This window comes from Stegostoma tigrinum, chromosome 5, assembly GCF_030684315.1.
Source record: "Stegostoma tigrinum isolate sSteTig4 chromosome 5, sSteTig4.hap1, whole genome shotgun sequence".
Classification (NCBI taxonomy): Eukaryota; Metazoa; Chordata; class Chondrichthyes; order Orectolobiformes; family Stegostomatidae; genus Stegostoma; species Stegostoma tigrinum.
The window spans coordinates 102,794,161-102,806,875 of record NC_081358.1 but is presented as its reverse complement, the minus strand read 5'-3'; the positions used below and the strand labels follow the sequence as shown (position 1 = coordinate 102,806,875).

At 41.7% G+C, this 12,715-nt stretch overlaps 1 protein-coding gene across 4 annotated transcripts in view; it reads left to right on the top strand.

Moving 5' to 3' along the window:
• LOC125451740 (zinc finger protein ZFAT-like) overlaps positions 1-12,715 on the top strand; it is a 109,616-nt gene that overhangs the window by 91,123 nt on the left and 5,778 nt on the right. For all 4 annotated transcript variants that reach the window (XM_059646182.1, XM_059646179.1, XM_059646180.1 and 1 more), the window contains 2 exons: positions 5,284-5,422; positions 7,049-7,170. In XM_059646182.1, the coding sequence (XP_059502165.1) occupies positions 5,284-5,422; positions 7,049-7,170 (261 nt within the window). The remainder of the gene's footprint in view (positions 1-5,283; positions 5,423-7,048; positions 7,171-12,715) is intronic.

Below are 12,715 nucleotides of genomic sequence, written 5' to 3'. Positions count from 1 at the left end.
GCATAGTAACGTTGCATTTGTTGCTGTTACTCTTGATATAATGATTGCTGTTATACTTGGCAGAACTTGAGACTTTCCGTCTCCAATCAGGAAGTAACAAAGGTGGGAAAGAAAAGAAATATGTCCCGCACGCTGATCTGCTGCCCCCATTCCTAACTTGCCTAACTTCCCTAACTTTACAAAGGACAGGGGCAAGGCTGTAGAGTGATCCGAAAAATTGTGGACAGTTTTGGGTCCCAAAGATGTACTGGCCCTAAAGCAGTTTCAAAGGAGGTTGACAAGAATGGTCCCAGGACTGAAAAACTTAACATATGAGGAACGTTTGAGGATTTGGGTCTATACTCATGGAGTTTAAAAGGACAAGGACAGGATCTAATTGAAAATTACATAATACTGAATGACCTGAACAGAGTGAATGTTGGGAAGTTGTTTCCATTGGTAGAAGAGATTAGGACCCGAGGGCCCAGCTTTAGAGTAAAGGGAAGACCTTTTAGAATGGAGGTAAGGAGAAACTTCTTCAGCCGGAGAGTGGTGAACCTATGGAATTCACTGCCACAGAAGGCTGTGGAGGCCAGGTCATTGAGTATATTTAAGATGGAGATAGATTGGTTCTCGATTGTCAAGTGGATCAAGGGTTATGGGGAGAAAGCAAGACAATGGGGTTGAGAAACTTATCTGCCATGATTGAAAGGCAGCCAAGACTCGATGGGCTGAATGGCCTAATTTCTGCTCCTATGTCTAATGGTCTTATGGGAAAAGATGGAAATATGAAGTTGCTTGTCTCATTAGCTGGGTAGCTTAAGGTCATTAGGGATCTTGGTAGAGCTCATTTATTGAACCTCCATGATTTTTATGAAGCTGGTCAGTCTCTAGAAGCACTCTGAAGCTGACAATCTGCAACTTGACAAGAACAGGGCAGAAACAGCACATAGAATTTTGTAGAGTCATAGAGGTATACAGTATAGAAACAGATCCTTTGGTCTAACTCATCCATGCCAAACAGATATCTGAAATAGAGCTAGTCCCATTTGCTAGCATTTAACCCATAGCCCACTAAATCTTTCCTATTCATATCCATCCAGAAGCCTTATAAATGTTGTAACTGTACAAGACCACCACGTCTTCTGACTGCTCATTCGCTACACATATCACCCTATGTGTGAAAAAGTTAACCCTTCATGTCCCTTTTGAACCTTTTGCCTCTTACCTTAAACCAATGCCTTCCACCCACCTCAGGGTAAAGACCTTGTTTAATAATCCTCTCCATGGCCCACATGATTTTGTAAACCTCTATAAGGTCACCCCTCAGACTCTGATGCTCCAGGGAAAATAGCTCTATTCTATTCTGTCTCTCCAATGTCTTAACCAATGTCCTGTACAGCTGAAACGTGACCTCCCAATTCTTATACTCGTTGCTCTGTCCAATAAAGGCAAGCATACCAAACACCTTCTTCACTACCCTATCTATCTGCGACTCCACTTGCAAGGAACTATGAAACTGCATTTCAAAGTCTCTTTGTTCAGCAACACAGGGCCTTACCTTTAAATTTAAAAGTCCCTTCCTGGCTTGCCTTTCCAAAAAGCAGCACCTCATTTAGCTAAATTAAACTCAACCTGCCACTCCTTGGCCCATTGACTAATCTGATCAAGATCCTGCTTTACTCTGAGGTAATTTACTTTTCTGTCCACTATACATCCAATTTTAGTGTCAACTGCAAACTTACTAACCATACGCTGTTTGTTCACATCCAAATCATTTATATGTATGACGAAAAACAGTGGACCCAGAACCGAACCTTGTGGCACACCACTGGCCACAGACCTCCAGTCTGAAAACCGATCCTTCACCACCACCACCTGTCTTCTGCGGTCGAGCCAGTTCTATATCTGTATGGCTTGTTCTCCCTGTATTTGATGTGATCTTATCTTGCTAACCAGTCTACAATGAGGAACATCTTACTGAAGTCCATATGGATCATGTCTACCACTCTGCCCTCATCAATCCTCTTCGATACTTCTTTAAAAATCTCGATCAAGTAAGTGAGCCACGATTTCCCACCACAAAGCCTTGTTGACGATCCTTAATCAGTCCTTGCCTTTCCAAATACATGTAGATCCTGTCCCTCAGATTACCCTCCAACAGCTTGATCACCTAAAATACCAGGCTAAGCGGTCTATAGTTTTTATTTAGTGAACAAGTAAATGTTTCAAATGTAAAAATACTGAGGAGTAGTAGAAGCTTTAGTACTCAACAATCCACTGCCCTCACCTAGGGCCATGCTGTCTATTTGTCCTAGACTCTGTGAATGCAGAAATCCTTTTGTTTTATTGAATCGCCATGCAGAGCCAGAAGCCACGGCAATGGCTACCAATTCAGACTAGAAAATCGCTCACTTCCCTGCCAACCTATCTCCTTGACCACACTGCTGCTAATTGTGTATCCCTAGGGTTATCAAGGGCCTAAACTCTCAAAAAATCTGGATCCTGTATGTAGCAGAGGCAGGAATATGATACAAGATTGGTTCTTTCTCCAGATTTCCACCTCTGATGGAAAGATCATTTTTTTACGGAATCATATTTCATCATGCAGAATACACCTCAGTTTGAAAATAGTCATAAGTAAAATATAATCATAAAACAATAGTTTGATAATGCCAAACTAATTGAGCAAAGATTATATGAGAGCAGCGGGCCTGAAGGTTGCATGAGTGTTGACTTTTGGAAAATAATTAATTAAAATTGAGCACACCTGAGATAGGAATGGTACCTTTTACAGATGAAAATTGAGTGTGTTAAGGACAAAGTTTGGGACCACATAACGCCGACAAGTCAAGCAGCCTAAAATTTATTTTGTGAAATGAGCAGATTAACCCATGGAAAAGCAACAGGTGACAGCAGCTCACCACTGTTGAAATGAGACCTATCATGCAATGTTGAGCCACGGTTATACGTTATTCCCGAGGTCACCCTGCCAGCACACCACCAGCTCTGGGGCAGGCTTCTGACAAACAATGAAAATGCTAGGAAAGAAAAAGCATGTAACTTACTGTACTTGGAACATAAATGAAACAAAGTACGAAAAAGTCCAGTATAAAAAGAAATAGAACTGCGATCGTGGCTAAGAGATTTAACAGATGAGATACACCTGGAGTTGGGAGAATCTGGATCTTTTAAAAATGACAGACAGGAGCCAGATACAGAAGTCCCCGCGCCCTTTGCAACAAATTGAATTTTTGCCGAGAAGGAAAGAGGATAGAGCGTAATTCACACAGGAGGAAATGTGAATTCTACAAAGCCATTTAACTCTATGCTAAGTTGTAACAGAGTACATTTTTGCTGTTGAAATGGTCTTAACCAGTAGTTTAGGAGTTGCATAAATGACCTTGAATGATGGATGAGTCCTGTACAACTAAAAATGATCTGAAGTTTTTTTTAATACTCTGCTCTTTAAAACAAAGGGCTACAACTAGCAGTGTGAGTTTTTTTTTAAAAAGCAACCTCTGCCAGACTGTTTTAATTGACAGACATAAATTGGAAGAAAGTATTAACATTTTTAATAGAGTTTTTCTTAACATTTTTCCATGGACTGTCATTTAGTCATTCTGAATGCTTGGTTGGGTTTCAAAACTACAATCGAACTAACAGAAAATTCTGGTTCACATTTTAACTTCCAATTTAATAGTATATCAAAGGAATAGCTGTCTATGAAATGAAGCCAAATGTAACTTTTATTTTTGATAAGAGATTAATTATTTGAGATTTGAAAGCTTTGAATAGCTTTTTTTTATGAAATTAACATTTGTCAAATATGTAGAACAGAAATCTATATTAAGTTCTTACAAGTTTATTATTTTTCATCTTCATTTGGCTCCCAAAGTCTACATATGCTAGCTACTGGATGGGGATATAAAGGACCTTAGGGATTGGGTACAATCATGCTAACATTAAGTTGGCATCCAAGATATGTAGGCATGTGGGACAATGGTGGGGTGATGGGGATTATAAATTGACTTGGATGATATGAGTAGCCACGGGTGAGTGGGAAAATATGAAGATTAGAGGTCCTAGCAACTTCTAAAACAATGGTGGTGATGTCCCAGACAACCAAAACAAGTGACCTAATTTACCTTCCCCTTAGCCCTCTGGGCAAATAGGAAAGGCAATAAAAGATCTAACTAAGATGCTCATACTCTCTGAATGGATTTTAAAAACAAAAAGTCCAGATGCAGTTTTTCCATGTTTCTTTTGTGGTTGCTACTCCTATCATTGCTGTTTGTGTAGATGTTGGTCCATCCCTTATTGTTGATACAGATGTCATTATTATGCATGTTTATATTGTTGTATGGGATGTGGTTGTCGGTAGCGAGGCTGGTATTTGTTGCCCATCCTTAAATGCCCTTGAATTGATTGGCTTTCAAAGCCATTTTAGAAGGCAGTTAAGAATTAACCATGTCACTGTAGGCCTGAAGTCACATGTAGAACAGACCAAGTGGCAGATTTCTTTCTGTAAAGGACTTATGTGAACCACATGGGGTTTTTATAACAATTGACAGTAGTTGCATGGTCACTATTAGAGTAATTTTTAATTCCAGATTTTAATTAATTCAAATGTCACAAGCTACAATGGAGAGATTTGAACCCAAGCATCCAGAACATGAGTTTGGGTCTCTGCATTACCTGAGTGACCTTACCACTACACTGACACCTCCCTAAATTGTTGGTGTACAGGTTTCTGTTATTCTGTTGACAGCGCAGATATTGCTGTTATTCCAATTGTCGGTGCTGAGTTTGCTGCTATCCCTATTATTATTGGTGCAGACATTGCTGCTATCCTTACTATTGTGCAGACATTGCTGCTATCCTTGTTGTTGATGCAGATGTCACTGCTATCCCTGTTTTTGCTGCAGATCTTTACATTATCCCTGTTGTCAGTGCAGATGTTGCTGCTGTTCCCATTGTTGGTGCATATGGTGAAGCTATCCCTACTGTTGATACAGATGTTACTGTTGTCCCTACTGTTGAAGCAGGTGTTGCTGTTATCCCTATTGATGGTGTAGATGTTGCTGCTATCCCTGTTGTTGGTGCAAATGTTACTGCTATCCCAATTATTGGTGCAGATGTTCATGCTATCCCTATTTTTGCTGCAAAAATTGCCGCTGTCCTTGCTGTCGGTTTGATTGTTGTTTACATCCCTGTTATTGGTGAAGATGTTGATCCTATTTAGTGTTTTTGTGTGACTGATATAGTTGCTGTTATTAGTAATGTTCTCCTTATTTACTTCAGCCTTTCCGATGTGCACTGTGCCACTATTCCTGTAATATGGCTGGATCACTGAAGAGACATTACCACAAGAAACATCCCAATGATGAATATGTCAATGCTGGAACTGGTGTACTAGCTCAAGAGAGTGTGACACAGCAAGGTATTAAGAGATTTGTTTTGAACTGTTGCATGAAACCTATAATTAACATCAATTCCTAAAGCAGTATGGCATCTTACAAAATAAAAAACAAACCTCCCATGTTTATACTTCAAAAGTAATTGACAATCAGAAGCATTTTCTGGGAAATCATGTGTTCCCTCAGATGCAAGGTGCTGTTTAAAAGTTCAGTTGACTGATATACAATACCTTGTATCTTCAAAAAACAAACATTGCTACAGATGATGGAAATCCCTGACTAAATAGAAAATGCTAGAAACTCTCAAAAAGTCCATCATTATCTGTTGTGAGAATAGACATGTCAATGTTTTAAGTATGAACCTTCATCAAAAAACTATGATGTGACAGAGCAGCTATACCTCAAAAGTTAATTTGTCTGCACACTCAATCCCTGCTTTTTACTTTTCTCACTTCAAGCTTCCTTCACTCCCTCCTGCTCCACCGTTGATAGCCACATACTCAGCCAATAAACTCTTTGAAATTCAGTACTCAATTTTTTCCTCCTTTTACCATCATCATCAAGAATCTTCACTTCATTTTAATTTGATCTTTCTGTTTTCCTCTTCAGCTCAACTTTTACAATTTTGTCATCTTAATGTCAAATGTGCAAATGCAAAAGATTATAATTGTTGAACCAGGGCAAGGTGATGATACATGCTCATGTAACAGTGCATAACTTGTCACAGTCCCTTCACGACAGCATTTTCTGACTGATTCTCTGGCATTCGAGTTTGAACGAACTACAGTTTCCACCAGGTAATTATCAATAAAGCTGACAAAGCCATCATCGTTAGCCAATTCCTGAAACTCAACACTTTTGCCACTGATTCCAGACCACTCCTCTGTAGTGACTCAGGCTGATCATTGATGTCACATTTTACCATGAAATAAACTTCCACCATCATCTTCATGCCATCATCAAGCCTACCTATTTATACCTTCATAGCATCCACCTGACGTTTCCCCTGTTTTTATCTTGTCTACTAATGAAACCCACATTCAGCTCTTCATTACCTCTAGTCTTGACTTTATCTGTACATTCCTTCCACTCTTCCACATTCTACTCTCCAGAAACTTGAGACATTTCAAAACTCTGCTGTCCATGTCTTAACTTGCATCAGTCCCTCTTCACCCCTTCCTCGCTGAAATATATTGATTCCCAAACAAGCAACATCTTGATTTTAAAATTGCCACCCTTATTTCCAAATCCCTTCTTTGCCTTGCCTCCTCCTAACTCAGTAATCTCCATTAGCCCTACAATATTTGCATTCCTCTACTCTTATACATCCCTAACTTTAATCACTGCATTATTGGTGGGCATGCCTTTAGTTGCCTGGATCCAAAGTTCTGAAATACATTCACTACACTTCTTCTCTTAACCTTGATTTTCTTCTTTACAACAATGTATTTGACCTAATATCCCCTCAGGTGGCTCAGAGTCCTCCTTTGCTTTATAAGTCTCCTGATACATTTTAATATGTTGAAGATGCTGTATAAATATGAGTCATTTTTGTGTTGTTGTTGTTGTTGAACCAAGCTATTCACAACTTTGGCATCCTGCTCGGCTCTGAGCTGACTTTCTGACCCCTTGCCCTTTTTATTTTACAGGTGGTGTAAAATGTCCAGTATGCAGTTTTGTCTATGGTACCAAGTGGGAACTGAACAGACACTTGAAAAACAAACATGGACTGAAGATTGTGGGCAGCATAGAAGGGGAAGCCATAGAACAGGTAACTAACTCTTCATCAAATGTACTAAACCTTACAGGAATGCTGTTTCAGATGGTGCCAGCTCAACGTTGCATCTAACTAATTAGAGTGGAAGGGTAGGGATTCAAATGAGAAAATATGGAGGCTAGAAAGCAAAAAGATTTGTCAGCACTTCAGAGGCAACTAGTTTGATAATTACACCCAGTAGGATGGAAAGGGGTAAAGTTTACAGACATTAAAAAGGTAGCAAATATGGTCAAAGCGGTTACAAAAGGTTAAAAATGTAAGTTAATGGCACTTTACATAAATGTGCATGATGTTTGCAACAAAATAAATGAATTAACAGCATAAATATAAGCTGATGGGTATGATCTTCTAGTCATTACAAAGACTTTGTTACGGGTAGATCAAAGCTGGGAACTAAATATTCAGGGGTATGTAAACTTCTGAAAACGCTGGCAAGAAGCGAAATAAGGTGAGATAACAAGGTGTAGAGCTGGATGAACCCAGCAGGCCAAGCAGCATCAGAGGAGCATGAAAGCTGACATTTCGGGTCAAGACCCTTCTTCAGAAATGGGGGAGGGGAAGGGGATTCTGAAATAAAAAGGGAGAGAGGGTGAGGTGGATAGGAGATGGAAAAAGTAGAGGTAGGTAAAGAGGAGACAGACAGGTCAAAGAGGCTGGATTGGAGACAGTAAAGGTGAATGTCAGTGGGGAGCTAGGGAGGGGATAAGTCAGTCCAGGGAGGATGGACAGGTCAAGGAGGTGGGATGAGCTTAGTGGGTCGGAGATGGGGGTGGGGCTTGAGAACTGGAGGAATAGTTAGGGAGGTGGGGACGAACTGGGCTGGTTTTGTGATGCGGTCAGGGGAGGGGAGATTTTGAAGCTTGTGAAGTCCATGTTGATACCATTGGGCTGCAGGTTTCCCAAGCAGAATATGAGGTGCTGTTCCTGCAGCCTTCGGGTGGCATCATTGTGGCAATGCAGGAGGCCCAGGATGGACCCGCTGTCCAAGGAGTGAGAGGGGGAGTTAAAATGGTTTGCGACTGGAAGGTATAGTTGTTTGTTGCGAACCGAGCATAGGCCTTCCACAAAGCGGTCACTAAGCCTCTGCTTGATTTCCCTGATGTAGAGGAGACCACATCGGGTACAGCGGACACAGTATACCACATTAGCAGATGTGCAGGTGACCATCTGTTTGATGTGGAAGGTCTTCTTAGGGCCAGGGATGGAGGTGAGGGGGGAGGTATAGTGGCAGGTGTAGCACTTCCTGCGGTTGCAGGGAAAAGTACTTGGGGTGTTGGGGCTGGTTGGGAGTGTTGAGTGGACAAGGGAGTCACAGAGAGAGTGGGCCCTCCGGAAAGCAGATAAGGGTGTGGAGGAAAGAATGTCTTTGGTTGTGGGGTCAGATTGCAGATGGCAGAAGTGTCGGAGGATGATGCATTGGATTTGGAGGTTGGTGGGGTGGTACGTGAGGATAAGGGGGATTCTGTTTTGGTTGTTATTGTGAGTAGGGGATGTGAGCGATGAGTTGTGGAAAATGCGAGATACAAGGTCGAAGGCGTTTTCAACCACTGTGGAGGAGAAGTTGCGGTCCTTGAAAAACGAGGATATGTGAGATGTCAGGGAGTAGAATGCCTCATCTTGGGAACAGATGCGGTGGAGGCAAAGGAATTGGGAATAGGGGATGGTCTTTTTGCAGGAAGGTGGGTGGGAGGAGGTGTATTCTAGGCCATTGTGGGAGTCGGTAGGCTTGAAATGGATATCGGTTTCCAGGTGGATGCCAGAGATAGAGACAGAGAGTTCCAGGAAGGAGAGGGAGGTATCCGACATGGTCCAGGTGAACTTAAGGTTGGGGTGGAAGGTGTTAGTAAAGTGGATGAACTATTTGAGCTCCTCGTGGGTACACGAGGTGGCACCGATACAGTCATTGATCTAATGGAGGAAGAGTTAGGGCCAGTGTAGCTTTGGAAGAGGGATTGTTCCAAGGAACCTACAAAGAGGCAGGCATAGCTTGGGCCCATGCGGGTTCCCAAGGCCATCCCCTTTTTCTGTAGAAAGTGGGAGGAATTGAAGGAGAAGTTGTTAAAGATGAGGAAGAATTCAGCTAAGCAGAGGAGGGTGTCAGTGGAGGGGGACTGGTTGGGCCTGTCGGATAAGAAGAAGTGGAGGGCCTTTAGGCCTCTGCATGGGGAATGCAAGTGTATAGGGACTGGACACCCATGGTAAAGATGAGGTGTTGGAGACCAGCGAATCGGAAGTTTTGGAGGAGGTGGAGGGCATGGGTGATGTCACAGACGTCAGTAGGGAGTTCCTGGACCAAGGAGGAGAAAACGGAGTTGAGATAAGTGGAGATGAGATCGATGGGGCAGGACCAGGCGAAGACAATGGGTCAACCAGGGCAGGCAGGTTTCTGGGTTTTGGGGAGATAGAAGCGGGCGGTGCGGGGTTGGGGAACGATGAGGTTAGAGGCTGTGGGTGGGAGGTCACTTGAATTGAAGAGATTGTGCGTGGTTTGGGAGATGATGTTTTGGTGTCAGGGGTGGGGTCATGATCAAGGGGGCGGTAGGAGGAGGTGTCAGATAACTGGCGTCTAGCCTCGGTGATGTAAAGGTGTGTGTGCTATACTACAGCTGCGCCTTCCTTGTCCGTGGGTTTTATGGTGAGGTTGGGATTGGAATGGAGGGCTGCACATTCTATCAGACGGAGGTTGGAGTGGGTGAGCGGGGTGGAGAGGTTGATCAATTGTCGCAACAGCAGTTAGAACTGAAGAGGTCGAGGGAGGGTAGGAGGCTTTGGGGTGGGGTCCAGGGAAAATCAAATTAGCAGAGACAGCCTTGTGGAAACATTCATAGAGTATTTTCAGAAAAGTTTTATTGAGTAATACGTTGTTGATTCATCCAGGGATCAGGCCATTTTGGAGACGCTGCTGTTTAATGAGGCAGGTTTCAAAAATATCTCAGTGTAAAAAATTCGCTCAGGAAACTGCGATCATAACATTGCAGAATGTAGCGCTCACAAAAACAGAGAGAAACTTGGGTTGCAAACAACTGTTCCAAAACTGTGGGTGATTTTGTAGGGATGGAGTGCTGAGCTGGTTGAAGCAGACTGGGAAAGGAGTTTAGCAGAAAAAGATGATTGCCATTTTCCTCAATCATTTAAGAAAATGGTTCATGACTCACAGCCCAGATATATCCCAGCGAGGAAATGGGACTTTAAGGTGGGGGATAAACAGTTGAAAGTTAAGGGTAACAACAACTTGAAAAAGATATTATAACACGGCAAAGATTAGTGGTAAATCAGGTGATCAGGGATGTTTGAAAGCCAACAGTCGATGGCTAAAGAAAAGGGAGAAAATAAACTATGAGGACAAACTAACAATTAATATAAAATCAAATAGTAAGAGCTCATTTAAATATATAAAAAGGAAAAGACAGACTTGATGAATAACGGCCTCTTATAGTGCAAGGCCTGGGAAATAATAATAGGGAACCAGGAAATGGCAGAAGTATGAATGAATACTACGAGTTCACACATACCACAGATTGTACAATCTACTTGACCAAGTTGACCTGCCATTTTATAACTTTAAAAACTATTTATTGCAATTAGAATAGTAGAAAAGTTTTCCAGTACTCACCACTTAGCTTCTTCTACTCTAAAGAAGTAAGAGCCAAGCTATGAGGTCACTCCTCATGCAGACTCTTCTCTTGCCCTGTTTAAAGTCTGCTCCCCTCTTACGTAGTTTACCACTTCTTAGAACACCCCCCTCTCTAGGTGATGCTGATTGCCTGTTTTGGGGTCACCACTTTGCCCATTCCTCTATTTACATTTCTATGGGTGTAGCCACATACGGATCAGACCTGGTAACGGTAGCAGATTTAATTTCCAAACGGGCATTCATGGACCACATGTTTTTACGGAAATCTGGTACTTACACGATCATCAATAATGACACTAGTTTTTTGTTCCTGATTTATTTATAACTGACATTTTTTTTAAAAAAATCATCAACTAGCATGATGAAATTGAAGTAATTTGAGTTATGAGTTAGAATATTTTCCAGCTTTGAAAATGTTGCTGATGGGATAGAGAGCACAGGGGAAAAAAAAAAGTAACAAGAATGCATGAGGAATTGGTTAAAATATTATTCACGAACCTCTGAGACCTTGTGTACATATCTTCATATTTTGATTTGCCAAGTCTCCACTCAACTAGGCTTTAGTGGAAGCAAGGATACTGTAAAGAAGAAACAAGGGGCAATTTTGCATGCGGTTGCAATTTCATACAGACGATGGGACTGAAATTATGAACAGGATCAGAATAAGGTAGTAAGTTATTTACTTCTGGGTTATATTGTTGTAATAGAGTGGAGAAGGTTGTGAATGTGTGGTACCTAATTTGAATTAGATTGATGCCAATACAAGAACTTAAATGGTGATTTATTGTCACTTGTATTTTACAGTGTCTGATAGAGTAATATGCAGGGAAAAGCTTCAACTGTTGTCATTATCCAGCGCCATTTTGAATAATTAAGAATAGAAAGATAAAGCTGAAAGAGAGTCTATCTTTGTTCCACCATCTCTGCCATTGGTGCTGAGCCAACTCACCAACGACAACTGTACCTCCACTCCTCCTACACTGCCTCGCCACCACCTACGTGTACCAACAGTGTAGGAGCTGCTACTCTTCAGGTGCCATCACTTCATTGCCAAGCTCACCTCACCAATGCCAAGTCCTGTGCTGGACCCACGCTCGCCCTACAACCAGGAATCCCTGGCTCTGTTGCTTGTAGAATTCATTCATGAATGATTCAAAATAGATGAATTTTGAAGTGTGAATAAGGAGTGCAGGTAGTGATGTTGATTTGGTATTCAAATATCAGCCTGAAAGGAAAACCAGAAGAGGTATAGCGTTATTAGATAAGATGAGAAGTTTCAGTCAGTAGCTTCAAGGTGGCTGCAATATTCAATGATTATTTTTAAAACAAAATATTAGCCAGTCTTAGAGATAATGGGAACTGCCAGTCTTATGCAGCCATTGTCCTTTCAAATAATTGATGCAAATGCTATGTATTAAAACAAGTAAGAATGTTTTTCCAGAGGGGGGATGGGTAACTTCTTCAGGGTAGGCATCCTTAGAAGATGCTTCGCAGTGCGGTTAAAATTGTTTCACAGATGGTAGGAACTGCAGATGCTGGAGAATCTGAGATAACAAAGTGTAAAGTTGGATGAACACAGCAGGCCAAGCAGCATCAGAGGAGCAGGAAGACTGATGTTTCAGGCCTAGACCTTTCTTCAGAAATTTCTGAAGTTACCCTTGCCCCTCCGGAAAAACCTCAGTGGATCTCTCTCCCATTGCAACTCTTTCATAATCTCTTCAGCCATTTCTGCTCCTCTGATGCTGCTTGGCCGGCTGTTTTCATCCAGCTCTATACCTTATTACCTCAGATTCTCCAGCATCTGCAGGTCCTACTATCTCTGTAAAAATGTTTGGTTGAATTTCATTGAGTCAAAATCCTAGAGCTCCCTACATAATGATACAATGGATATACTCACAGCATATG